Here is a 25,532-nt window from a genome sequence, read left to right as displayed (position 1 = left end):
CAACACACGGCTGGTGGCGGCCGGTCTTAAAGTTAGGTGATGCTTTGTTACCGTGGTGACCAGCTTTTTCTATTTGAAATTTAATGGAAGTGGCTGCATGTTTTAGTATTCCGGTGCCCGAAGTGTACGTTGTAACGGCTTATGCACCACCGGTAGCTAGTGCTGCCCGTTCAGTGCGGATGGTTTATGTCTGGCCCCCACAGATGGCGCTCTCCGTTGAAGTTCGGTTCATGCCGCTCGCTTAGTTTGCTGGAAATCGTTACTCCGTTACAGTTAGGCGAGAGATAAAGAGCCTGATTATGCTTTTGTGCCGCGAGATGAGACGCGTCTGACCTCTGTACATCCTCAGAGCCGCCCCTGCGGGTCAGCACCCCGCCGGCCGATGACGTCATCGACCCGCTGCGGTACGACATCTCACCGCCGACGGACGACTCGCCCGACTCCCCGGACGGCGACACCCAGGTCAGTGGCGGGGTCAGATGACTCGCTGGGGTGTAGGCACCCGGGTCGGTGCCAGGGGTCAGATGACTCGCTGGGGTGTAGGCACCCGGGTCGGTGCGAGGGGTCAGATGACTCGCAGGGGTGCAGGCACCTAGGTTATTGGCGGGGGTCAGATGACTCGCTGGGGTGTAGGCACCCGGGTCGGTGCGAGGGGTCAGATGACTCGCAGGGGTGCAGGCACCTAGGTTATTGGCGGGGGTCAGATGACTCGCTGGGGTGTAGGCACCCGGGTCGGTGCCAGGGGTCAGATGACTCGCTGGGGTGTAGGCACCCGGGTCGGTGCCAGGGGTCAGATGACTCGCTGGGGTGTAGTCACCCGGGTCAAAGGCAGAGGTCGGCTGGCTCGTCACCTGAAATACCCAGACATCGACATAGCCCACGATGCTCTAGGATTCCCTTCAAAGTGCATGCTGTTTCGTCACCCGGGTATCAGTTAGAATGTTGTCGCTTATAATACCCAGAAAATACGTCAGTGATAGCGAAAATACTTATTCAACACTCGAAGCAGACCACCGTCGAACATTGCGCGGTGACATGAAGACGTGGCTGCCCAATTTGATGGTAAGGTACTGGCCACGTGTTCGTGTTGAAATATATTTGCTGCGATAAATGCCATCCCACCGACGGTCGTGTTTCACGATTTCAGCCATCGGCGCGTGGCTGGAAGGAGTCTCAGAGTTCTGAGAGTCGCGGAGTCGCAGTGCGCTGTTTTACAGCTGGCGGGGTGGTGTTTGCCCTTGAGACTTGGCTGTGGACCGTCCTAAATTTTCACAAGTGGAAGGGATGCAGCCTCTCTTTATGACATGTTCCCTAACCTGACATCAAATGTTGTCTTGTGCCTCCAATCGAGTGAGATGGCACAGATGCTGACGTCACCTGACCTGGTTCTGGTGACGTGGCCCGCCTGGAGGGCCGACTGAGCAGGCTCGCGTGCGTCCTCCACAGAGAGCGCCGGCCGGTGACGTGGGCTCGCTGACGGACGGCCGCGTACCCCTGCTCTACTGCTGTCGGCTGGTCGCTTCGCGCTACCTGCTCACGGGCCAGCCTAGCGGTCTCAGGTGGGGCGGGCGCGAGTCTGAACCCGTTGTCCTGTTCAGCTTGAGACTTCTTGTTTTGCCTGACTGCGAACGGAATGAGGCGTCGGGTGCCATCTGTGTGTATGCAAAACAACTAACGGATAAAGCTGTGGCACACATTGTGCGCGTTGCTCCAGTGTCTATGTCCGTAATCGCGCATACATTCCCAACTGCACTGTGTCACTGACTTGTGCATTTGTCGCCTCAGGCCCGACAGAGAAGTTCGCGTGAGCATCAAGGTGCTCAGTGTGAACTGTATTAGCGCTGCTGTCGCCCTGATGCCCGACATACTGAGGCTGCCTCTGCTGATCGACAAGGACCCGGAATCGGGTGAGCGCCGCTGACCCCCGGCCGTGTCGGAGGGGCTGCTGAGGCCTGTGAGTGGGTCCCCTGTGCTGCAGGCGTGATGGCACATTCAGGCTTGTAAGCATTTTAGAAGTCTCTATGAGATACGAGAACATTGTAACATATTTTGTGTTTTGCGGAATGTTCGTCGGTCACAGTCATTTGTTTGATTATGTCGTTGTCTCATGGCCCCCCCCCCCCCCCCTCAGCCGCCCGTCAGCACCTGCGGGACGTGCTCGGGTTCGTCTCTGACCATGTTTTCCCCCCTCCCCCTCAGCCACCTGTCAGCACCTGCGGGACGTGTTCGGGTTCGTCTCTGACCATGTTTCCCCCCCCCCCCCCTCCCCCTCAGTCGCCTGTCAGCACCTGCGGGACGTGTTCGGGTTCGTCTCTGACCATGTTTTCCCCCCTCCCCTCAGCCACCTGTCAGCACCTGCGGGACGTGCTCGGGTTCGTCTCTGACCATGCTTTCCCCCCTCCCCCTCAGCCACCTGTCAGCACCTGCGGGACGTGTTCGGGTTCGTCTCGGACGCGGACCCGCAGCTGCGCGGCGCGGCGGCGCAGCTGGCCGGCGCTTACCTGCGCGCCGTGGCTCTGCAGCCGTCGGCCGACGTCGAGCCGCCGCCCGAGCTGCAGCCGCAGACTCTGCTCGCGCAGCTGCAGCAGGTGAGCCGCCCTGCTGCCCGGACACCGGGCGCTGGGCGCCGGGAACACACCCCCGACCCACCGCCGGACAGGTGTGCCAGCAGCCTGTGTGTGCTGGAGAGTCTGTGTCAGCGGTAAAGGAAAATGAGGATATCCGCAGATGTAACTGTGGATGTAATCATAGATGGTTTGGGGTGCGGTGCGTAACGGTACGACTGCCGCGAGTGCCCGCCGGGGCCGTGATAGCCGTGATAGCCGTGATAACTTTGATAGCTGTGACAGCTGTGGGAGCTCTGAAACGCCCCGGGCAGGCTGAGCTTCACTTTCTGTCTCCTGGAGAGGCGTGCCGCTGCCCCCAACTCCAGGAGAGACGTGCCGCTGTCCCTAACTTCCGGAGAGGCGTGCCGCTGTCCCCAACTTCCGGAGAGGCGTGCCGCTGTCCCCAACTTCGGGAGAGGCGTACCGCTGTCCCTAACTTCCGGCAGAGCCGTGCCGCTGTCCCCAACTTCCGGAGAGGCGTGTCGCCGTCCCTAACTCCCGGAGAGGCGTGCCGCTGTCAGTAACTCCCGGAGAGGCGTGCCGCTGTCCCTAACTTCAGGAGAGGCGCGTTGCTGCCCCCAACCCCAGGAGAGGCGTGCCACTGTCCCTAACTTCCGGAGAGGCGTGCCGCCGTCCCTAACTTCCGGAGAGGCGTGCCGCCGTCTCTAGCTCCCGGAGAGGCGTGCCGCTGTCAGTAACTCTCGGAGAGGCGTGCCGCTATCCGTGACCGCAGCGCCGCCCCGCCCGCCCCGCCAGGTGCTGCTAGACGGGAGTCACGTGGCCACTCGCCAGGCGCTGGACGGCGTGGCTCAGTGCGTGGGCCCGCTGCTGCGCGGAGCCGAGTGCCGCCTGCTGCTGCCACTGCTGGCCGCGCTGCTCCGGCTCGCCGACAGCAGCTACTGGCTCGTCAAGGTACGGCCCGCCCGCTGAGGGGCGGTGGGAGGTGCTGGCGGCGGAACGGCTCGATGCGCTAACGGTGGGAGACGCCGAGACGCGGTGGGAGACGCGTCTCCCACGCATCGTCTTTGCGCTTGTTTGATCGAACGTGTTGGCCTATACATCGCTCGTGCTGTCTGGTTGTTCTGGCCGTTCGTCCGTCCGTCCGCCTGGTTCGTCCGTCGTCTGGTTGTTTGATCGAATGTGTTGGCCTGTACATCGCCCGTGCTGTCTGGTTGTTCTGGTTGTTCGTCCCTGTTACGAGTAGTGTAGTCCGATTTCACAACTGATGAGCGTGCGCTATCGGCCAGCGTGCTCCGTCAACGGCAGGCGAACCTCATGGGATCTCCAGGAATACCCGGCTCTGCCGGCGGCTAACGGCTTCTCTGGCGTCAGGTTGATCTTTGCGCGCTGGTGGGCACGCTGCCGCTGCTGGAGCTGGAGCTGCTCTGGCGCTGGGGTGCCGACGACGGCAGCAGCTACCAGCAGCTGCTGCTGGACGATCTGCTGCTGCGCCTGCTGGAGGAAGCCGACCATCGTGTGCAGCAGGCGGCCGCCGCCGCCCTCCTCAGGTGGGTGGGCCGTGGGCGCTGGTGGTGTGTCACGCGTCTCAAGGACAGTGGCGCTGGGATTGCCAGCTGGACATTGTTTGTCCAAAGCCGGACTGCTGTTTGACACAATCCGTGATGTGTATCTCTGCCTTAAGTGAATGAAAAATTAAATCGTGTTGCTGTTCTTGAATACGTAAGCTGTAGAATCAGGAAGGCGTGTATTGTACTAGATCGTTGCTGGCGATGAGGGTATTCGTGACACCCTGCCGCTCGGTGGCGACGTGCGCGTTGTCCCTGGCATTACCTCTGCGCCGTGCGCCGCAGTTACGTGCAGCAGGTGGCGGCGGTGGCGGCGGCGGACGCGGAGGCCGGCTGGACGGCGGAGGCGGCGGCGCGCCGGCGGGCGGCGCTGCTGGCGCGGCCGCAGCCGTGGGGCAGCGGGCTGCGCGTGACCGGGCCGGGCCGCGGCGCCGTGCCGCCGTTCGACGCCGCCGGTCGAGCCGAGCCGCCGGCCGGCGCCGCGCTCTCGGCCGTCGTCGGCAGGCTGGTCAACATCCTCACGATGACCGACTCCAGGCACATGGAGGTGAGAGAGCCGGTGTGGAGGCAGGGCGCCGCAGCTGTCCCGACTGTGGGGTGTTGGAGAGGGCGGCGCGGGGTTCCAGGCCCGGAGGGTTGTCTGAGAAGGGAGCCCAGCTACAGCTATGTACTGGCTGGCATGCGCACATGAAGATGATACTGGGCGAATGTAACTGATGCGTGACATTGTTTGGGAGGTAGCCACTGATGAGTGGCTGAGCAAATTGTGTGATCTGACGGTCGCCAGTCATAGAACCGAGACAGCAGTGGTTAGTTACGTGATCGCAGCGGATTGATATTGAGCGTTAAGGGTATAGTGCACCAGTAAAATAGATCCTTGACATTTGTCTTGGTGAACTACGCCCGGTGGTTCCCTGCGCCGCCTGGGCGCCTCACGAGCGTGCCGAGCTGTGTTACCCGTGAGTAGCCGACTCTAGCGAGGGCGTGCGTCCCGGCACGGCTCGGCCTCGCGCCCTGTCACGGTGTGGGGACCCTGACCGCCGCCTGCCGCCGCCGCCCACAGTCTGGCGCGCTGCTGGCTCTGCGCACCCTCATGGAGAGGCTCCCGGCCACGGCCTACCCGGAGGCCTGGCAGGTGGACCACAAACGGTGAGCGCCCCGCCCGACGTGTGCCGCTGGCGGTGGGGTCGGGGCCGGGGCCGGGGTCGGGGTCGGGGTCGGGGTCGGGGTCGGGGCCGGGGCCGGGCCGGGGCTCGACGGCGCGCAGTGCTGACAGTGGGCTCGGCCTTCGCGGGGTCTCAATGCAATGTTGCTGGATTGGGCGTGATGTGTACTGCTACAATTACCTGCATGACTATATCAGTGGCGGCGGTTGGTCCATGCCTTCATTCGTTTTGCTCTTCAAGCTGTTGTTAATGTATCCACCCTCTCGGTTTTCGCTTCGTGATCTTGTTTTGCGGAAGGGCGGTTATTTGTGTAGACTTTGGTGTAAGACTAGAATACTCGTAGCAGTGCACACAGTCCTTAATTCACGTACGTGTCTCCCGTGTATGCCGACACTGCCTCACCGCCGCCACCTGGGCGCAGGTACCGTCGCGGTCTGTACCAGCTGTGCGTCTCCATGGCAACGGCCACGCACCTGATGCACGACCTGACGTCGCACGCCAACCTTCTGACGCTGGCGGCCAACCTGGCGGCCGGTGAGTCGCCCCGACAGTCTGCCCGCTGCCCTGGCTGCCCTGCCTGCCCCGGCTACCCTGGCTGCCCAGCATGCCCCAGCTTCCCTGCCTGCCTGGCCTGCCCCGGCTGCCGTGTCTGTCCCCGCTGCCCCGGCTGCCCCGACTGCCCGGCTGCCCCGGTTGCCCTGCCTGTCCCGGCTGCCCCGCCTGCCCCGGCTGCCCTGGCTGCCCTGGCTGCCCTGGCTGCCCGGCCTACCCCGGTTGCCCTGCCTGTCCCGGCTGCCCCGCCTGCCCCACCTTCCCCGGCTGCCCTGGCTGCCCCGGCTGCCCCGGCTAGTGCCGAAGCAGACGGCTGGTCATTTGTCACTTTGTCATCGGCGCCGTGGCCTTCTCTGATTGAGAAAGCTCTTACGGCTGACGGAAATCCCGGTCTTGATGTGCCATTTACCAGACTTCTGTCACCAGCGCCATTGATTTTAATGGAATATTGACTGGCACCGCGGTGGCAACGGAAAATGAGCAGAAAGACCACCAGTTTGCGTAGCTGTGGGAAGCCTCAGATGCCTTAAACGCCCGGATGTCTTCATTTGTGGTGTGGTCCGGTCAGCCCCGTGTTAGCCGCCGCCGGCAGCCCACGTGACCCGGCCGTCTCGTATTAGCCACCGCCGGCGGCCCACGTGACCCGGCCGTCCGTGCCCGCCAGGCATCTGTGTGCACCAGCAGCGGGCGCGGCCCTCACAGAGCCGCGACGACCGGCTGCGCGCCAACTGGGACCTGCTGGAGCCGCTGGTGGCGCACCTGATGCGCCTGCTCAACATCTACACCCACTTGGCCGGCGACTGCACGCCCGTGACGCCGCCCAGCAGGTCAGGGGTGGCGGGTCGGCCCGAGGTCTGAGGACAGGGCTCCGGGGACGGGGCTCCGAGGACGGGGCTCCGGGGACGGGGCTCCGAGGACGGGGCTCCGAGGACGGGGCTCCGAGGACGGGGCTCCGAGGACGGGGCTCCGGGGACGGGGCTCCGGGGACGGGTGGGCCGCGGGAGGAGGCCGATGGGTCAGGTCGGCAGGTGTTGGTCAGCTGACCGACACCTGCTGGGGCGCTTGTCACACCGACTGGTGCCTGTGTAGCGGGCCGCACAGGCCGTAAATCCGTCAGAGGCGATGTCGGCGCCCGTCAGCCCCTGTATGACGTGTCCCGCCTCTGACGTAACGTCACCGTCTCGCGCGCGCCGATAGGTCCGGCCTGCCCGGCTTCCCGTCGGCCAGCGCGCTGTCCCCGATCAAGCGGCGCGCCACTCCGGAGCGCGCCAAGGCGGGGGCGGCGCCGACGCCGGCGCCGGCCGCGGCCGCCGACAAGGCCGGTACGTGCGCCGGCCGGCGGAGGAGCGCCGGTCGCGCCGGCTCTCGCCCGCTCCACGTCCGGTGTGCGTCGCTGCCGCCCCTCTCCCTTCGCCTACACGTACCAGCACATTGAATGCTTGTTAAGGATGTATATAGTTTTGCATGGAGGCAATTGTATTTAGTTGCCGTTACCGAGGCACAAATTGTGTAACGCGGACTGCTTTGTAATTTTTTGTAAGGCAATTTGGTTGTGCTGCATAGTTGTTTAATCCTTTGTAATGTGATTTTGTTGATAATTGTGGTTGTTTACTCCTGTGCAGTATTATTTTTCCAGATAATTCTGTCTACTAGAACGCTCACATGCGCCGATCTTACGGCCATTCAAACGGCCCACTCAGATTGGCAATTATCCGTTTGCAGCTCCCCAGGAGCGGGATGAGAAGGAAGCAGACAAGAAGGCCAGTCAGAGCGTGGGCTTCTTCATGTCTTCCACCGAATACCAGAAGCTGTACGCCATGCTCAGGACGATCTACGAGACATACAAAGTACTGCAATACTCCGAATTTTTACTGAAATTTCCGCCAAACGACATTCGTTATGCCTAGCGATTGCGCATCACGGGCTAAGTTGGGCGCGCTATTTCCTAAGTCGTGCATCGCGTTTCCTGTTCACCACCGCTACGTGGTGTCAGATTCCTCAGAAGTGTTACAGGGAGGGATGCGTAAAGTAGTGAAAGACAACGGAGCTATGAAACTGCATGTACTCGACCCAATAGAGGAGCGGATGTATTCGCCGGAATCGCCAAACACCAACCGGTTAAGATATAATATTGTGTACTCTGCGTTGACACGTGCCATGAGTCATTGATGGATGTTTCATACACTCAAAAAAGGGTGCCGGTAGTGTAGTCTGCGCGTCTGGGAATCCAGAGGTACAGGGTTCGATTCCCCGCGGTGCCCGTTCTTCCTGCCAGGGTGAGAGGCAGGCGACGCCATAAAGCCTCAGCAGCTGAGTGCGTCGTAAAGCCCCAATGACAGGATGGAGGTCATGCACTCAGAGTATTCCTTGGTGCGAAATAATGTCAACGTCGTTTCTCTATTCCCCCCCCCCCCCCCCCCCCCCTCTGCTCCGCGACATTTCCGCCCATGCCTACGCATCGCAGCCGATCATCGCCTCGGGTGTGTTCCCACTCTCCGCCGCTGACGTCTGTCCGCCGCACCTTCGGTGTGTTCCCACTCTCCGCCGCTGGTGTCTGTCCGCCGCACCTCCGGTGTGTTCCCACTCTCCGCCGCTGACGTCTGTCCGCCGCACCTTCGGTGTGTTCCCGCCCTCCGCCGCTGGTGTCTGTCCGCCGCATCTCCTGTATGTTCCCGCCCTCCGCCGCGGACGTCTGTCCGCCGCACCTCCTGTATGTTCCCGCTCTCCGCCGCTGACGTCTGTCCGCCGCACCTCCTGTGTGTTCACGCCCTCCGCCGCTGGTGTCTGTCCGCCGCATCTCCTGTGTGTTTCCACTCTCCGCCGCTGACGTCTGTCCGCCGCACCTCCTGTATGTTCCCACTCTCCGCCGCTGACGTCTGTCCGCCGCACCTCCTGTGTGTTCCCGCCCTCCGCCGCTGGTGTCTGTCCGCCGCATCTCCTGTATGTTCCCGCCCTCCGCCGCGGACGTCTGTCCGCCGCACCTCCTGTATGTTCCCGCTCTCCGCCGCTGGTGTCTGTCCGCCGCATCTCCTGCATGTTCCCGCCCTCCGCCGCTGACGTCTGTCCTCTGTCCGCCGCACCTCCTGCATGTTCCCGCTCTCCGCCGCTGACGTCTGTCCTCTGTCCGCCGCATCTCCTGTATGTTCCCGCTCTCCGCCGCTGACGTCTGTCCTCTGTCCGCCGCATCTCCTGTATGTTCCCGCCCTCCGCCGCTGACGTCTGTCCGCCGCGCCGCGGTCCGCCAGATCACGCTGAACACGCAGAGCTCAGCCCGGCTGCTGGGCGTGCTGGAGGCCAGCCTGACGGCGCTGGGCGTGCTGCTGGAGCTGGTCGGCACGGCCCAGGCGGCGCCACTGGCCGAGGAGCTGCTGGGCTATCTCAGCGCGCTGATCCGGCTGACTCCGGCCCGCTCCCTGCACTGCGTGCTGCAGGTGAGACGTCCTGCAGCAGACACCGGCATGTCTGCAGACACGGTCGGGACACTGGTCTGACGTCGCGGTTGGCAGTGATGGGATCGCACACATCTGGGTGGCTTTTGGCAACAGGTGGCTATTCCGCACGAGTCTCGTTCTTTAATTCACGCCCGGGTGGGGGGTCAGTGCGACCCTGATATCGCAGGAATTAAGAGAGCTAGGGACACCAAATTTACAGGGTGTGTTGACCTGTTCGTGAAATCACTTAGTTTAAAGTTTTAGGTTCCTAGGTCATGACCTTCGGGCCAAATGAGGTCAAGCAAGATCAAATTCCGCTTGGTCTTCAAAGGGCCCCTAGAACCTAAATAACTGAGCAAAAGGTCACAAGCTCATCGAAGGTCAGTTACCTTGTTTGACCTTTTGAAGGTCATGGTGACCAAAAGCATACAAGAATGCCTTGGGTTTTGCAATTGAATGAGCGGCAAAGATTATGCTAGGCAGTATGCTCCTAAAAACAAAATGTTGACCTGGCTCATTTTAGGTCAGCGACCTTTTCTGACCTAAAGTCCATGGAAGGTGTATAATGCGGTTCCTGTTATCAATGAATTCGAAATGGGCACCAGAAACTACCCTTTACAGTAAACCGTGGAATAATAAAACGCGATGGTTTTGATCTTGGTCTGACCTTCATATCTGACACTAGGTCAATGTAATTTGTTTATTCAATTGTTGTGCTTCCTAAGAAAGTATATCAGAGATGTATGGCCGCGCTTAAAACTCCGTCGTGGATCACGTTGAGCGATTCCCCAGAAATTGACTTCGCAATCATGGCTCACTGGCCGGCCATAGGTTGGTGGCCTTACAGGACACATCTAAATGTTTTGATGTCGGACGAACCGCAATTTAATTGTCTACAGCTATGCAAAATTTTGCGCGGTTACGCTGCGCCGTTCGGAAACCATTCCGGAAAAACCTTCGGGGGGGGCAATTTGACCCCCACCCGACCACGTGCTAAATCCAACGCGCGCACAGAGGCCATGCTGCTTTGTTCCAGTCTGTTGCATGCTTCGTGGGTATGCCAAGAGTACCTCCGGCGGAGAGAGCGGTGGTCATATGAAAGACGGGCGTTAGGCATCGCGGACGTCCGTGCAGTGTTGGCTCGCTGCGGACCTGTTAGTAGGCCCTCATGTCTCCCAGCATGGTGCACTGAACGCACGGTATCAGGCCAGGCGCAGTGTGCGGTGGGCCGTGACCGACTCCACAGAGGGCCTGGCCGCCGTCGGCTGACTGGCCGCCGTGTTCCAGCTGCTGCGGGCCATGTTCGGCTCGGCGGAGGCGGGCGGGGAGTGCGCCCGCTGTCCGCCGACGCCGGCCTGCGCGGCAGACCTGGACGAGCCCAGTCTGTACCAGGCCTGCGTCAACGGACCCTACGTCGAGTTCACCGGCTTTGTGACCAGCACGCGCCGCCTCACCGCCGGCGACCTCGCGTGAGTCAGGCCCCGGACCGGGTCCCAGACCGGTGGTAGGCCGGGGAAGGGGGCGGACACTGAGTCAGACCCCGGACCGGGTCCCAGACTAGTGGGAAGCCGGGGAAGGGGGCGGACACTGAGTCAGACCTTGGACCGGGTCCCAGACTGGTGGGAAGCCGGGGAAGGGGGCGGACACTGAGCCAGACCTTGGACCGAGTCCCAGACCGGTGGGAAGCCGGGGAAGGGGGCGGACACTGAGTCAGACCTTGGACCGGGTCCCAGACCGGTGGGAAGCCGGGGAAGGGGGCGGACACTGAGTCAGACCTTAGGCCGGGTCCCAGACCGGTGGGACGCCGGAGAGGGGGGCGGACACTGCCGCCGTGAAAACATGCAGTAGGGCTCACATTCGTGTCAGTTTATTACCGATCAGTGGCCTCTTGACGTTATTTCAAGTGGAGGAATACTCTCGGGTCGCAGCGTCCGTGTGCGTACGTGCCACGCCCACCACTGCTGTGTCGGGGAGCCGCAGCCAGGCTGCCTGGTGCCGATGACGACAGCATGCTGACGCCGGCCGCCGGCCTTGTCTCGGCAGGGCGCCGCCGCGGCCCGAGTACGACGGCCGCCGGCCGGGACAGGCGGCGCCGCGCGGCACCGACAAGCAGGCGTTGGCCTCTTACATCCGCGTCTTCGAGCCGTCCGTCATCAAGGCGCTCAAGGTGCGGCGTCGGCCGAAGGGCGGCGGCGGGCCAGCGCAGCCGGCGAGCTTGCATGAGGGGGGGGGGGGGACCTACCGGCTGTGACGCAGCTCAACACACTCACCCTGTGACGCAGCTGGCTTGATGGCAGCTGACTGGCTTGGCTGGCTGGCAGTTGGCAGGTGGCTTGATGGCAGATGTCCGCCGGCTGTGACCAGAGTGTGGTCCGTTAGCCAGCCGGCCGGTGTGCCAGACCTGGGCTGCGTGCTCCTCAGTACAGGCTTGATCAGTGCTTCCACCCGGTCTAAAGGTCGAGAGGTGGTGTCATCGGCCGGATCGGACCCTGGCTGCCGGCAGCTGCCCGCTTGGCGTAGCCTGGTGACCTGTGCAGGGCGTCCAGGACTCCTCGGCGCGCTCAGCGGCTGGTGCTGGGCGGCCGACCGGCCAAATGCCCTCCCAAGTGTAGTTACTGAGGTCAATTGGGCCGGCCGTGACGCTGAGGGTAGTGAAGGACGGCATAGAAACGCATCACAATTGACTGCAAGATAAAGACAGCGCTGGCAGCGAGTGATAACCTTTTCCGTGAATTACACTGACCTACATTTGTGGCCTTTCGTCTATAGCCTACAGTATGCCGTTCTTCAGTCTGCTGCCGGCACTGCGTCAGACGTCGGCCGCGTGCTGACACATCCCCGTGACGTCTGTCTGCAGCTGTACACGGTGACGAGTGATCCGGACGTGCAGAACCAGGTGCTCTGGCTGCTGATCCAGCTGGTGCAGCTGCGCGTCAACTACTGCCTGCTGGACGCCGACCAGATCTTTATCGGCTACGTCATCAAGCAGCTGGAATACGTGGAGGAGGGCCAGATGAAGTACGCGGCGGCGCGGGGTTGCAGAGGGCTGCGGGCTCCCTGAATTTGGCCAGCCGTCGGCGTGGCGGTCACGTCTGCGGGCGTAGAATGGGTGCTGTCATTGGTGATGGAGAATGCGCTGCTCCGTAATGTACGCTCTCGTTCTCTTGTTCAACGAGCTCCCTTACACTGTTGTCTGTTAGCGGTTTCGTTACAGACGGCGTGCTGTGTTCCTGCTAGCGTGTGATGATAACCCGCCGCTCGTGGACCACCGACCGACGGCGTTGGCCACTGATCGGTCGCTCGTGTCTGCCCGTGTCGGCGCGCCGTGCCCCGCCTCCGCGCCGGCCGCGCCGCGTCGGCCGCCCGTATTCGCCTGACGCCGTCCTGCGCCGCTCACCAGGGAGGGCAGCCAGGTGATCCCGGCCATCTTCAGCTTCCTGGTGGTGCTCTCCTACGAGCGCTACCACTCCAAGACGGTGGTGTCGATCCCGAAGGTGATCCAGCTCTGCGACGGCCTGGTGGCCAGCGGACAGTCGCCTGAGGCGTACGGTATGTGCCGAGCGGAGCCGAGTCCTCGTCCATCCCGTCCCGCTGCACTGTGAAGCTGTTTTGATGCGCTCCATGGGCGCCCGGCCGGCGCTGTCCCGTCAGGGCTGTTGCTCAGCCGGCGTGTGAGGCTGTCGCCGAGGCCGGCGCTGTCCCGTCAGGGCTGTTGCTCAGCCGGCGTGTGAGGCTGTCGCCGAGGCCGGCGCTGTCCCGTCAGGGCTGTTGCTCAGCTGGCGTGTGAGGCTGTCGCTGAGGCCGGCGCTGTCCCGTCAGGGCTGTTGCTCAGCTGGCGTGTGAGGCTGTCTCTGAGGCCGGCGCTGTCCCGTGAGGGCTGTTGCTCAGCCGGCGTGTGAGGCTGTCTCTGAGGCCGGCGCCGTCCCGTCAGGGCTGTTGCTCAGCCGGCGTGTGAGGCTGTCTCTGAGGCCGGCGCTGTCCCGTGAGGGCTGTTGCTCAGCCGGCGTGTGAGGCTGTCTCTGAGGCCGGCGCTGTCCCGTCAGGGCTGTTGCTCAGCCGGCGCGTGAGGCTGTCTCTGAGGCCGGCGCTGTCCCGTCAGGGCTGTTGCTCAGCCGGCGTGTGAGGCTGTCTCTGAGGCCGGCGCTGTCCCGTCAGGGCTGTTGCTCAGCCGGCGTGTGAGGCTGTCGCTGAGGCCGGCGCTGTCCCGTCAGGGCTGTTGCTCAGCCGGCGTGTGAGGCTGTCGCTGAGGCCGGCGCCGTCCCGTCAGGGCTGTTGCTCAGCCGGCGTGTGAGGCTGTCGCCGAGGCAGGCGCTGTCCCGTGAGGGCTGTTGCTCAGCCGGCGTGTGAGGCTGTCTCTGAGGCCGGCGCTGTCCCGTCAGGGCTGTTGCTCAGCCGGCGTGTGAGGCTGTCTCTGAGGCCGGCGCTGTCCCGTCAGGGCTGTTGCTCAGCCGGCGTGTGAGGCTGTCGCCGAGGCCGGCGCTGTCCCGTCAGGGCTGTTGCTCAGCTGGCGTGTGAGGCTGTCGCTGAGGCCGGCGCTGTCCCGTCAGGGCTGTTGCTCAGCCGGCGTGTGAGGCTGTCGCTGAGGCCGGCGCTGTCCCGTCAGGGCTGTTGCTCAGCCGGCGTGTGAGGCTGTCGCCGAGGCAGGCGCTGTCCCGTGAGGGCTGTTGCTCAGCCGGCGTGTGAGGCTGTCTCTGAGGCCGGCGCTGTCCCGTCAGGGCTGTTTGCTCAGCCGGCGTGTGAGGCTGTCTCTGAGGCCGGCGCTGTCCCGTCAGGGCTGTTGCCAGCCGGCGTGTGAGGCTGTCGCCGAGCCGGCGCTGTCCCGTCAGGGCTGTTGCTCAGCTGGCGTGTGAGGCTGTCGCTGAGGCCGGCGCTGTCCCGTCAGGGCTGTTGCTCAGCCGGCGTGTGAGGCTGTCGCTGAGGCCGGCGCTGTCCCGTCAGGGCTGTTGCTCAGCCGGCGTGTGAGGCTGTCGCCGAGGCAGGCGCTGTCCCGTCAGGGCTGTTGCTCAGCCGGCGTGTGAGGCTGTCGCCGAGGCAGGCGCTGTCCCGTCAGGGCTGTTGCTCAGCCGGCGTGTGAGGCTGTCGCTGAGGCCGGCGCTGTCCCGTCAGGGCTGTTGCTCAGCCGGCGTGTGAGGCTGTCGCTGAGGCCGGCGCTGTCCCCGTCAGGGCTGTTGCTCAGCCGGCGTGTGAGGCTGTCGCCGAGGCAGGCGCTGTCCCGTCAGGGCTGTTGCTCAGCCGGCGTGTGAGGCTGTCGCCGAGGCAGGCGCTGTCCCGCCAGGGCTGTTGCTCAGCTGGCGTGTGAGGCTGTCGCCGAGGCCGGCACGCTCCGCCGAGCGTGGTCCGCGCCCTGACCCGCCCCTTGCCCTGCAGCGCTACCAGCCCTGCGACCCATCGTGGAGGACCTGTTCGTGTCGACCCGACCGTCGGTGCAGGACGTCAAGGAGCTGGAGGCGCAGAAGGAGGTGCTGCTCAGCATGCTGCTCCGACTCATCCAGTACCCGGAGGTGCGGTGCCGCCGGACCCGGCCGTGTAGGGAGGGGTGTTGTGACGTGTGGAGACGAAACACTGGGAGCTGGGAAACTCAGGCTAGATTCCGGAGTATCCAAGTGCACTGAGATATGTGAGATTTGCTGGAGCTGGTGGCCCTGTCCGTCTGTGTATGACAGTCACCCTGCCGGCGGCAGGTGCTGGAGCTGGTGGCGCTGTCCGTCTGTGTGTGACAGTCACCCTGCCGGCGGCAGGTGCTGGAGCTGGTGGCGCTGTCCGTCTGTGTATGACAGTCACCCTGCCGGCGGCAGGTGCTGGAGCTGGTGGCGCTGGCCGTCTATGTATGACAGCCACCCTGCCGGCGGCAGGTGCTGGAGCTGGTGGCGCTGGCCGTCTGTGTATGACAGTCACCCTGCCGGCGGCAGGTGCTGGAGCTGGTGGCGCTGTCCGTCTGTGTATGACAGTCATCCTGCCGGCGGCAGGTGCTGGAGCTGGTGGCGCTGGCCGTCTGCGAGTCGCGGCGCGACGGCGAGGAGCGCTGGCGGCTGGCCTCGCGCGCCGCGCTGGACGCCCTGCTGCCACCGCTGCTGCAGCTGCACGTGCGGCTGGACTCGGCGGCGGCGCTGGCGGCGCTGCACCGGCTGCTGGCGGCGCTCTGTCCGCGCGCTGTCCGCCCGGCCGAGGACCTGCTCGCCACGCTGCTCCGGCAGCCCGTCGGCGTGGTCAGTAGGCGGCGCCGGCAGGGCGCGGGCGCCCGCTGTGGACACGCGCCGAGGCAGGCCCGGCCGGGCTGTGCCAGAGCCGGCACTGTCGCGGCGTGTGGCCACACCAGGCGGACGCGCGCAGGCTTCGGACCAGCTTCTGGTGCGACGTGGGCGACCTGGCTAACGACATCTCTCAGAAAGCGGTTCTTTAAGCGAGGTTTTTTGTTCAGTCTTCCATGTGATCATAGTCGGGTCTAGACCCCAACTGCGCTGCCCAAACCAAGCCAAGTGAACGCCATCGCGTCACCACTGGCCGGGGCGAACGACAACCCCCCCATCGAGTGTGCTCTGACCTCCCGCCACTGACGTCTGCTCCCTGACCTCCCGCCCCTGCCGCTCCCGTGACGTGACCGCGTGCCGGCCCGCCGCCGCCGGCAGTCGTCGGTGTCGGACGTGCAGCGCTGGGGTGGCATGCTCTCTGCCCTGCTGCGCGTGCTGGTGACGCACGTGCGCGAGGAGGTGCTGCTGGCGCGCGTCGACGATCTCGGCCTGGCCACCACCGAACTCTACGGCAACCGGCAGCGTACCGTAAACGCACAGGAGATTGTTGTCAGGTGAGGGGACGGTGCATCGTCAGCTGGCGGCAGATCGTGATCAGGTGAGGTGGCAGTACGCCATCAGCTGGAGGGAGATCGTGAGCAGGGGAGTGCAGTACGCCAATCAAGCTTGGCGGGAGATCGTGATCAGGTTGAGGGTGGCAGTACCCATCAGCTTGGCGGGAAGTCGTGATCAGGTGAGGTGGCAGTACGGCCATCAGCTGGCGGGAGATTCGTGGTCAGGTTAGGGTGGCAGTACGGCCATCAGCTGGAGGGAGATCGTGGTCAGGTGAGGTGGCAGTACGCCATCAGCTGGCGGGAGATCGTGATCAGGTGAGGTGGCAGTACGCCATCAGCTGGCGGGAGATCGTGGTCGGTTGGGGTGGCAGTACGCCATCAGCTGGAGGGAGATCGTGGTCGGGTGAGGTGGCAGTACGCCATCAGCTGGTGGGAGGTCGTTGTCAGGTGAGGTGGTAGTACGCCATCAGCTGATGGGAGATCGTGGTCAGGTGAGGTGGCAGTACGCCATCAGCTGGCGGGAGATCGTGGTCGGTTGGGGTGGCAGTACGCCATCAGCTGGAGGGAGATCGTGGTCAGGTGAGGTGGCAGTACGCCATCAGCTGGCGGGAGATCGTGATCAGGTGAGGTGGCAGTACGCCATCAGCTGGAGGGAGATCGTGGTCGGTTGGGGTGGCAGTACGCCATCAGCTGGCGGGAGATCGTGATCAGGTGAGGTGGCAGTACGCCATCAGCTGGCGGGAGATCGTGGTCAGGTGAGGTAGCAGTACCCCATCAGCTGGCAGGAGATCGCGGTCGGGTGAGGTGGCAGTACGCCATCAGCTGATGGGAGATCGTGGTCAGGTGAGGTGGCAGTACTCCATCAGCTGGCGGGAGATCGCGGTCGGGTGGGGTGGCAGTACGCCATCAGCTGGTGGGAGGTCGTGGTCGGGTGGGGTGGCAGTACTCCATCAGCTGGCGGGAGATCGCGGTCGGGTGGGGTGGCAGTACGCCATCAGCGGGAGGGAGATCGTGGTCGGGTGAGGGAGAGTGCGCCGTCAGCTGGTGGGAGTTCGTTGTCAGGGGAGGGACCGGGATTTAGCGGAACAGGCAGCAGCGATGGCTGCACCCATGTGCCGTCTGTATGGACCTTATTTCACCGCCAGCCTACGTGTAGCATTCGGCCAGCGGGTGCAGCTTATCTAGCCCGGTACGAGCCTGCGCCACAGAGGGTGCTGTTGTTTGTGACGCCGCCGCTGTGTCAGGTTCCTGCTGTCGTCGGTGGAGCTGCTGGTGGGCCAGCTGGCCTCGGTCGTGGCCAGTCCGGTCATGTCCGGCACCACCACGCTGCTGCCGCAGCTGATAGCCCAGCTGCTCCAGATCACCATTTACATCGTGCAGTCGGGTGAGTGTCGCGCACGGGCCGTCCTCGGCGGACCGCCGGGCCCGCCGCCAGCGTCGGAGCTCGTCTGCCGGGCACCGCCGAGGCACCAGACAGGTGGCACTAGGGTGTTACAATGTTCGGCCACTTGGGTGGCAGAGACGCTGATGTTTGTTGTCATGTTATTGCACTCCCGGCTTGGGCTTGGCTGCCTGTTGCCTCTTCCCTTGCTCAGAACCGGCCAGCCAGCGTCGAGCCGGGCGGCGATCAGCCCAGCATCTTAGCGCCTCCGGCTTCATTAAAGGGTCGGGCAGGTCAGATGTCATGCTCCGGGTCAAAGGGCAGCGGGTTAGCACCAACGGAATCGCCTGCGGAGGCTGCCGGAGGGCCAGAACTGCGGGAGCACAAATTTGGCTTCACATCCTGCATACCCTACTGGATGCATTTTGGAACGCTGCGCGCCTTCGGGCGGTGAACCCTGCGAATCCCGTCCGGGGACGTCACAGCGCGAGTGCGCGCGGCTCGATCTGGCGTCAGCTGGGGCGGGAGAGCCACCACGGCTGATGTGAGCTGTCCGCTCAGCTGCAGCTGACGCCGTAGCTGCCGTTCAGAGCTGCGGTGTCCGGTGCTGTCTGGTGCTGTGTCCGATGCTGTCTGATGTTGTGTCTGTGCCGTCTGGTGTTGTCTGGTACCGTGTGTGGTGTTGTCTGGCGTTGTGTCTGGTGTTGTCTGGCACTGTGTATGGTGTTGTGTCCAATGATGTCTGGTGCTGTGTTTGGATCTATATGTGATGTTGTCTGGTGTTGTGTCTGCTGCTGTCTGGTGCCGTGTTTGGATCTATATCTGATTTTGTCTGGTGTTGTGTCTGCTGCCGTCTGGTGCCGTGTTTGAATCTATATCTGATGCTGACTGGTGCTGTGTCTGCTGCCGTTTGGTGCCGTGTTTGGAGCTATATCTGATGCTGTCTGGTGCTGTGTCTGCTGCCGTCTGCTGCCGTGTCTGCTGCCGTCTGTTGCCGTGTCTGCTGCCGTCTGTTGCCGTGTCTGGTGCTGTGTCTGCTGCCGTCTGATGCCGTGTTTGGAGCTATATCTGATGCTGTCTGGTGCTGTGTCTGCTGCCGTCTGGTGCCGTGTTTGGAGCTATATCTGATGTTGTCTGGTGTTGTGTCTGCCGCCGTCTGATGCCGTGTTTGGAGCTATATCTGATGCTGACTGGTGCTGTGTCTGCTGCCGTCTGGTGCCGTGTTTGGAGCTATATCTGATGCTGTCTGGTGCTGTGTCTGCTGCCGTCTGGTGCCGTGTTTGGAGCTATATCTGATGTTGTCTGGTGTTGTGTCTGCTGCCGTCTGATGCCGTGTTTGGAGCTATATCTGATGCTGACTGGTGCTGTGTCTGCTGCCGTCTGGTGCCGTGTTTGGAGCTATATCTGATGCTGACTGGTGCTGTGTCTGCTGCCGTCTGCTGCCGTGTCTGCTGCCGTCTGTTGCCGTGTCTGGTGCTGTGTCTGCTGCCGTCTGATGCCGTGTTTGGAGCTATATCTGATGGTCTGGTGCTGTGTCTGCTGCCGTGTCTGCTGCCGTCTGTTGCCGTGTCTGGTGCTGTGTCTGCTGCCGTCTGCTGCCGTGTCTGGTGCTGTGTCTGCTGCCGTCTGATGCCATATCTGCTGCCGTCTGCTGCCGTGTCTGGTGTTGTGTCTGCTGCCGTCTGATGTCGTGTTTGGAGCTATATCTGATGCTGTCTGGTGCTGTGTCTGCTGCCGTGTCTGGTGCCGTGTCTGCTGCCGTCTGCTGCCGTGTCTGGTGCTGTGTCTGCTGCCGTCTGCTGCCGTGTCTGCTGCCGTCTGCTGCCGTGTCTGGTGCTGTGTCTGGTGCTGTGTCTGCTGCCGTGTCTGATGCCGTGTCTGCTGCCGTCTGCTGCCGTGTCTGGGGCTCTGTCCGCTGCCTCAGCGGTCTGCACTGTTGGCCGTCCCGACAGGCTCGTTCGGCGAGTGCGCGCGCTGCGCCATGTGGCTGGTCTCGGAGGGTCTGTTCGACCTGACGCCGGCCAACCAGGCCTTCCTGACGCTGGCCACCGTCCATCCGGTGCTGCTGCTCTGCTGGTGCAACCTGCTCACCCTGCTCAACTACAGCCAGCTCGACTTCTGGCGCGCGCTGGCGCAGCCGCCGCGCGACCCCAGGTCAGTCCTCGGCGGCACCAGGTCAGCAGCAGGTCAGCGCAGCGGCTCCTGCTGGGTCCCACGTGGTGCTGTCCAGCTCCGAGTAGGACTCCTTGATCATAATTCTTGTCACTGAGATTATTCCATCGAGTTGTGACATGGGTTGCGCTTCACTTGGGTCGCATGCGATTGCACTCAGTGAAGCCTTAGGAATCGGACGTTCGCACCGTCACCGCGTTAACTCGAACCTTTCGTGCACTGTGTTGACGCCTACCTGCATGGCGTTCGCTGAGAGCCCTTATCGCGTTGCGTGCACACGGCGTGTCCCCCCTGAGACGCCCCGCTATCCGTTCACTGAGCCTGGCCTCCAGCCGGGACTCCGGCGGCTGCCTGGCGCTGGACCTGGTCAGGAAGGGCTCGCTGATCCTGCTCTGCGACTACATGGTGAGAGTCCGCCGGCGGGCCGGCGCCGCTCACCCGCCGGGCGGTGCTGTTCTCGTGCCTGGCGTGATCTGGCGGTGCGTGAAGCACAAGGCTCGCCTTGCTGGGCTCTGCTGGGGTGTCAGGTCGCCTTTTGATGCTGGTTGTGATGCGTGGGGTTGAGCAGCTGCAGCCTACTGGCTATGGTTAGCTGGCTGGATATGAGTGGTCTGGCGGAGCGCAAAGGATTCGGCCGCCCTCGTGTCACTCTTCCATCTGCCTTTCCCGTGTGGGACAAGGTCTGACAGTGCACTGCTCGCTAGATATGACTTGTGTCCCTGCTGTCCCAGTGTGAGAGCCTGTGATGTGGTGAGCTGCTGACTCCCTGTGACCTGTGTCCCTGCTGTGCCAGTGCGAGAACACGTCGGACGGCGAGCTACTGACTCCCTTTGACCTGTGTCCCTGCAGTGCCAGTGTGAGAGCCTGTGATGTGGTGAGCTGCTGACTCCCTGTGGCCTGTGTCCCTGCTACACCTGTGATATGGTGAGCTACTGACTCCTGTGCCCCATGGCCCTGCTGCGCCAGTGTGAGGACACGTCGGACGGCGAGCTGCTGACTCCCTGTAACCTGTGTCCCTGCTGTGCCAGTGCGAGAACACGTCGGACGGCGAGCTGCTGGCCTGGCTGCTGACGTCGCACATCACCGAGCTGGTGGCGCTGAGTGCCGAGCCGCCCGTCTTCGACATGCTGGACGCCCTGCACCGCAACCCGTCCGCGTCCGGCCTGCTGATCCAGGCCATCGCCGCCCGCTGCCGGCACCTGGACCAGGTCTGTGGCGCTCCGGCGCACGGGGTCAGGTGGTCTGGTGCGACACACGGTCAGGTCAGGCCGGGCCCGTCAGCGGGACCGGGAGGTCCATTCCAGGGCTTGTGACTTCAGGGCAGGCTATTGGTACGGGTCCGGGCCAGGTTGGGGGGGGGGGAGGGGGGGGGGGGGGAGGCTGTGTCGAGGCAGGTGTGCCCGTGGAGCTGAAGGAAACTATCGTTCTGCTGGATGATGCGGAGGGTTTTAGGTTGGTTAACTGCCTCTCGTGTCGCCCGTCATCTAAGGTGGTGTGTCATCGCATATCGTACACAGCATGCCACGCGAGCACAAGCGTAGCCGATGATTGAAACGCCCGGTTTTCGCGTGTCCCACGCCATTGGCTGGCTCGTGTTGCGCGCTTCGCGTATGCTGCATTTGGCTGTGCATGGGCGCTGCGCAGTGTCAGGGCAGTGCAGCCAGACAGCCGCAGCATGTAACCTGCTCGCACTGACCGCTGAGACAGCTCCTCGGCGGCCAGTATGAGCTGCTCCGCTGTGTGGGCGCCCGGTGACCCCGTGCCTCCGGCCGTCAGCCCCTGATGGCTCAGCGCGTGCTGCGCTGCCTGGAGGGCGCGCCGGCCGGCCAGTACGGCCCCCTCCTGCTGCTGCTCTCCCGCCGCCTGATGATGTCGCACCACCTGGCCGTGGCCGACGAGGTCGTCCGGCTGGCCTGCAGGTCAGTAGGCTCTGATGAGGTCATGACGGGCCGCCTGTACCGGCGCGGCTTTGTACGAGATGGAGCTGCCGCGGCGCCGCCTGTCCTGGAATATCAGCCGGAGTGGGTGGCCACCTCATGACGGGATGGGTTGCTAACTAGGTCCCTGGGTCAAATCAGGATTGGGGGATTGAAGGGGACAACCTGCCCTGAAAATGCCATTTTGGGTCTTAAAATGTGAAAAACGCTCTGTTAGCGGGCCAGAATGGACTGGGATGAAGTCCCGCTTTGTGAAGGTTGGAAAGGACATCCCCCATCCCACATTTGCACCGTTTACCGCTCCATTGGTTACACCCATAGCTTGTTCGTCATCTGCGCTGTTCAGTGGGGTGTTCGCGGTTTGTCATGCGTGCGAGATCGTTCCGCTTTTGCGTGGTGTTACTTGGTCGCCTACCGCATAACAAGACGACTGGCTGGTTTGAAAACTTTCAGGAAGCTGGAGATCGTGCTGGCTGCTGAAGATCGTATGATATCGGAGGAAGACTTCAATGAACTTGTTGACAATATCTCCAAGGAGCCTACACTCATGTGGTATGTGTTAGCAATAGTGCGTCCACGGCGCACACACTTTTGATTGCATGCTGAGAATTACTGCGGTACCAGCACGTAGTTTTGTTTTCACTCTGTGGGAACCTACCGGATTGTGATGAAATGCTGATGCATCACTAGGAGAAGGTGTATGGTTGTCAGCCTATGAACGTCCATGTGCGTTTTCGACACGTATCTGTCCCTTCTTCCAAAAGAGCGCTCCATCGGCAGGTGGCCAAGCGTATCGCTAAATTTCTTTGTGTTCCACTGCATCTGTACATGTCATGCGCGCGTCGCTTTCCGTATGCTGAGCTTTTGTTGCGCATGCAATCCACTGGAGAAAATCATGACGTCACACCGGTAGTCCGTGAGCAGCTGTCGTGCCCTGATGTGACGTTACGTGACTGCGCTCTGTGACGTGACGTCGCCCGTGACGTGACGCCGGCCGGCCGGCCCGCCTCCGGCAGTCAGTCGAAGCTAGTCTCGCTGCTGACTCGCCTGGGCCGGACGTTCGGCGTGGCCGTGGAGCTGCGAGCGGACGGGGGACCGCGGCCGGTCGCCGGGCCGCCGGCCGTCGCCGGCCGCGCCTGGTTCCTCGACCTGGTCAGAGACACGTGAGTGGTGCGGCGGTGCAACGCCACCTGCTGACCTGCTGACCTGTTGGCCTGCTGTGCCCCAGGTCACTGGTACGGCAGTGAGCGCACCCTGCGAGGGCCTAGGTACCGTCCGGTTACCGCGCTCCGGCTTCCTTTCTGTTGCCTGTCTAACGTCAAGGTGACACTTGCTGTTAGAGATTTACCCAAGAATGGCCACATGGGCTGGACCGTGACCGAGAAGGTGGAGGCTGCGGAAGGTTGTGTTCTGTTGGGATGCCGGCAGTGTTGTGATCGGTCGGACTGGGCCGGTGCCGCTGACGCCCCCCCCCCCCCCCGCGTCTCCCCAGCTGCGGCTGGAGCGCAGCCCCGGGCCGCGAGTGCGCCCGCCTGCTGGCGCGCCTCGACCGTGACGAGGTGGAGGCCGTCCTGCTGGCTCCGGGCACGGACCTGGCCGTGCTGAGCCACTGCTTCACGCCCGGCCTGGGCAAGGCGGAGGTGAGCTCCGCGCCGCTCCCGCCGCCGGCGGCCGGCGCCGCGGACAGCACCGGCCCCTCTGCTGCTCAGGGCGGCTCTGACAGCGGCGCCGGCGGCAGCGAACCGACGCAGGTCGCGTGTCCCCCGTGAGCGCTTCGGACGCCTGTCTCGGGTGATAGCGCGCCAGTTTTTTGCAACTCAGTATAACCGAACTAGCAGGCTGTCGTTGCATGCCGTCGCCCATCCTGCGTCGTAACGGGGTCAAGGTATGGCGGCAAGGTATGGCCGCGGAGCTTGGGCTCGGCCGGCGGTATTCAGGTGTGATCCTGAACTCGTCCAAACTTGGCTGGTGATGCGGTGAGTACTCCCGGTGATGCAATGCGTCTAACCTTGCGGACACGATGGGATGACCTTGTGATCAGATGGTATCGCCTTTATTGCTCTCGGCGCAGAAGCAGGTGATTGGTCAGTCGTCAGCGATGGTTGATATATGTGCTGGCGTTATGTTATAATTACCATTTGTTGGTCGCTCGTCAGCGACGGTTGATACATGTACTGACGTCGTGTTGAAATTGTCATATGTTCTCTAAGCATACCAGTCTGCTAAACTACAGACAGTCATTCAGAGCGTTTCATTTGATTATTAGGTGTATCAATTAACTGTGTAAAACGCGTCGGTTTTATGTGTCCTGCGTGTCTGACATCTCCATTCGCCCACGTCAGCTCTGGTCGTCGTTTCATTTGACGGGAGATGGTGGGTAGTTCTCAGAATCAGCGCTGTACGGGGCGGCGGAGGTGGCGCTGTGTCAACACCTGGACCAGCTCTGTGAGCAGTTGCCCTCGCCGGACCAGGTACGGCAGGCAGTCAACAGCTGGCCCGTGCACTGTGGTACACGGTGTTCGGACCGGCCCTGTGACGAACTGTTTCACCTGCTTTTTTCACCAGTTTTCACGTTCTGACCATGTTTCAGACCTGTTGTTTTTAGCTGTGCTCGTTCGGCAAGACTTCGCCTGTGACTAGCACTCCTGACCCTCCCTTGCCTTGCCTGGTACGCTGACCAGTGACCCGTCGCCAGGCGTTCGCCAGCGACCGATACCGCAAGTACACGCGGCGGCTGGAGGAGCGGCTGCGGGAGCCGGCCATGTGGCGGCGCCTGCTGCGCCTTAGCGCAGCCGCGCAGGCCTACTGCGCCGGCCGGCACACGGCGCAGCGCCACCTGGAGCCGCCGGAGCGGGCCGGCCGCGCGCTGGCTCGGCTCGCCCTCCTCTGCCTGGAGGTCAGTGGCGGGGCAGGGCAGGGCAGGGCAGGGCAGGGCAGGGCAGGGCAGGGCAGGGGCAGGGCAGGGCAGGGCAGGGCAGGGCAGGGTAGGGTAGGGTAGGGTAGGGTAGGGTAGGGTAAGGCAGGGCAGGGCAGGGCAGAGCAGAGCAGAGCATGGCAGAGCAGAACAACAGAACAGAACAGAACAGAGCAGGACGGGACAGGACAGGACAGGACAGGACAGGACAGGACAGGACAGGACAGGACAGGACAGGACAGGACAGGACTGGACAGGGCAGGCAGGGCAGGGCATTGCGGAACCGGGTCCGCGCTCTGGCAGAGCGGCCGGCTGGCGGCGATGAGTGTCAGAGACGGCTGGACTGGGACAGGGCAACATGCTGGCGTTTCGTCTCGTCTGTCAGCGAAAATATGTATGTGCAGGACGCTAGGATTCTCACCATGAGTGTGTAGTAGGACAATGCTTCTCCAGATAACTCAAAAATGATTGTGAGAGACATGTTGCTCCTGGTCTTTCTCCCCTTTCTGCCTAGTATGTGTGATGCTGTCCGGTTTCCGACTGATACATGCATCCGTGTTTACGATTGCCCCCTTCGCGCGCAGTGAACAGCTCAGTCCATGATGGCACTTATTTCCATCTTCCGAAGACCCAGCGTCAGACACCAAAAGACATCTAGAGCTATCCCCCTCACTTCGAGTCATCGTAAATTGACGCGCACCGGTCCTTTCCAGTGCTGACCTAACCTCGTCCGGCCGCATCCCCAGGCGCTGCGCTGCAGCGTGACCTGCCGGCTGTCGGGTCTGCCGCGCCACGTGCGCGTGTTCCTGAGCACGGCCGCCGGATGCCTGCGCTTCTCCACCGTACTGACGTACCTGGGCAGCCGCGAGAACCAGTGGACCATCTTGGCCGTCAACGCCATCTATCGAATCACGCGTGTATTGCAGGGAGCTCTGCCCGAGACCTGTGAGTATGGCTGGTCTCTCTCTCTCTCTCTCTCTCTCTCTCTCTCTCCTCTCTCTCTCTCTCTCTCTCTCTCTCCTCCTCCCTCTCTCTCTCCTCTCCT

General features: G+C 62.9%; 3 protein-coding genes and 1 long non-coding RNA gene across 5 annotated transcripts in view; all 4 read left to right on the top strand.

The window, feature by feature from the left end:
* The first annotated feature begins 134 nt into the window (after positions 1-134).
* LOC119103907 (uncharacterized) lies at positions 135-2,497 on the top strand. 2 transcript variants are annotated; one of them, XR_005094839.1, is made up of 4 exons: positions 135-462; positions 1,447-1,559; positions 1,786-1,907; positions 2,410-2,497. It is a non-coding gene; the product is annotated as an uncharacterized LOC119103907 (long non-coding RNA). The 2 variants fall into 2 exon arrangements; XR_005094838.1 differs by lacking the exon at positions 2,410-2,497 and adding an exon at positions 2,200-2,229.
* Positions 2,498-4,583: 2,086 nt separating this feature from the next.
* Positions 4,584-15,112, top strand: LOC119102393 (huntingtin). The gene is made up of 13 exons (XM_037225761.1): positions 4,584-4,679; positions 5,196-5,281; positions 5,720-5,832; positions 6,515-6,677; positions 7,048-7,172; positions 7,573-7,697; positions 9,096-9,281; positions 10,569-10,750; positions 11,325-11,448; positions 12,139-12,299; positions 12,682-12,830; positions 14,649-14,782; positions 15,077-15,112. The coding sequence occupies exons 1-13, from the start codon at positions 4,656-4,658 to the stop codon at positions 15,110-15,112; spliced, it is 1,608 nt and encodes a 535-aa protein (XP_037081656.1). The 5' UTR covers positions 4,584-4,655.
* Positions 15,113-15,421: 309 nt separating this feature from the next.
* Positions 15,422-23,342, top strand: LOC119102392 (huntingtin). The gene is made up of 11 exons (XM_037225760.1): positions 15,422-15,487; positions 15,908-16,083; positions 17,328-17,467; positions 19,417-19,618; positions 19,969-20,041; positions 20,665-20,844; positions 21,413-21,555; positions 22,027-22,125; positions 22,590-22,736; positions 23,066-23,213; positions 23,283-23,342. Exons 2-11 carry the CDS (start codon positions 15,941-15,943, stop codon positions 23,340-23,342), a joined length of 1,335 nt encoding a protein of 444 aa, XP_037081655.1. The 5' UTR covers positions 15,422-15,487; positions 15,908-15,940.
* A 1,088-nt stretch (positions 23,343-24,430) lies between these two features.
* The window catches only part of LOC119102391 (huntingtin), a 15,611-nt gene continuing 14,509 nt past the window's right edge, over positions 24,431-25,532 (top strand). The window contains exons 1-2 of the mRNA XM_037225759.1: positions 24,431-24,469; positions 25,234-25,432. The gene's annotated coding sequence lies outside the window, so the exon portion shown is untranslated. The remainder of the gene's footprint in view (positions 24,470-25,233; positions 25,433-25,532) is intronic.

This window comes from Pollicipes pollicipes, unplaced genomic scaffold (genome assembly GCF_011947565.3).
Source record: "Pollicipes pollicipes isolate AB1234 unplaced genomic scaffold, Ppol_2.1 Scaffold_5724;HRSCAF=6776_pilon_pilon_pilon, whole genome shotgun sequence".
Taxonomy (NCBI): Eukaryota; Metazoa; Arthropoda; class Thecostraca; order Pollicipedomorpha; family Pollicipedidae; genus Pollicipes; species Pollicipes pollicipes.
The sequence above is the reverse complement of the archived record's forward strand: the minus strand, read 5'-3'. Positions and strand labels throughout refer to the sequence as shown.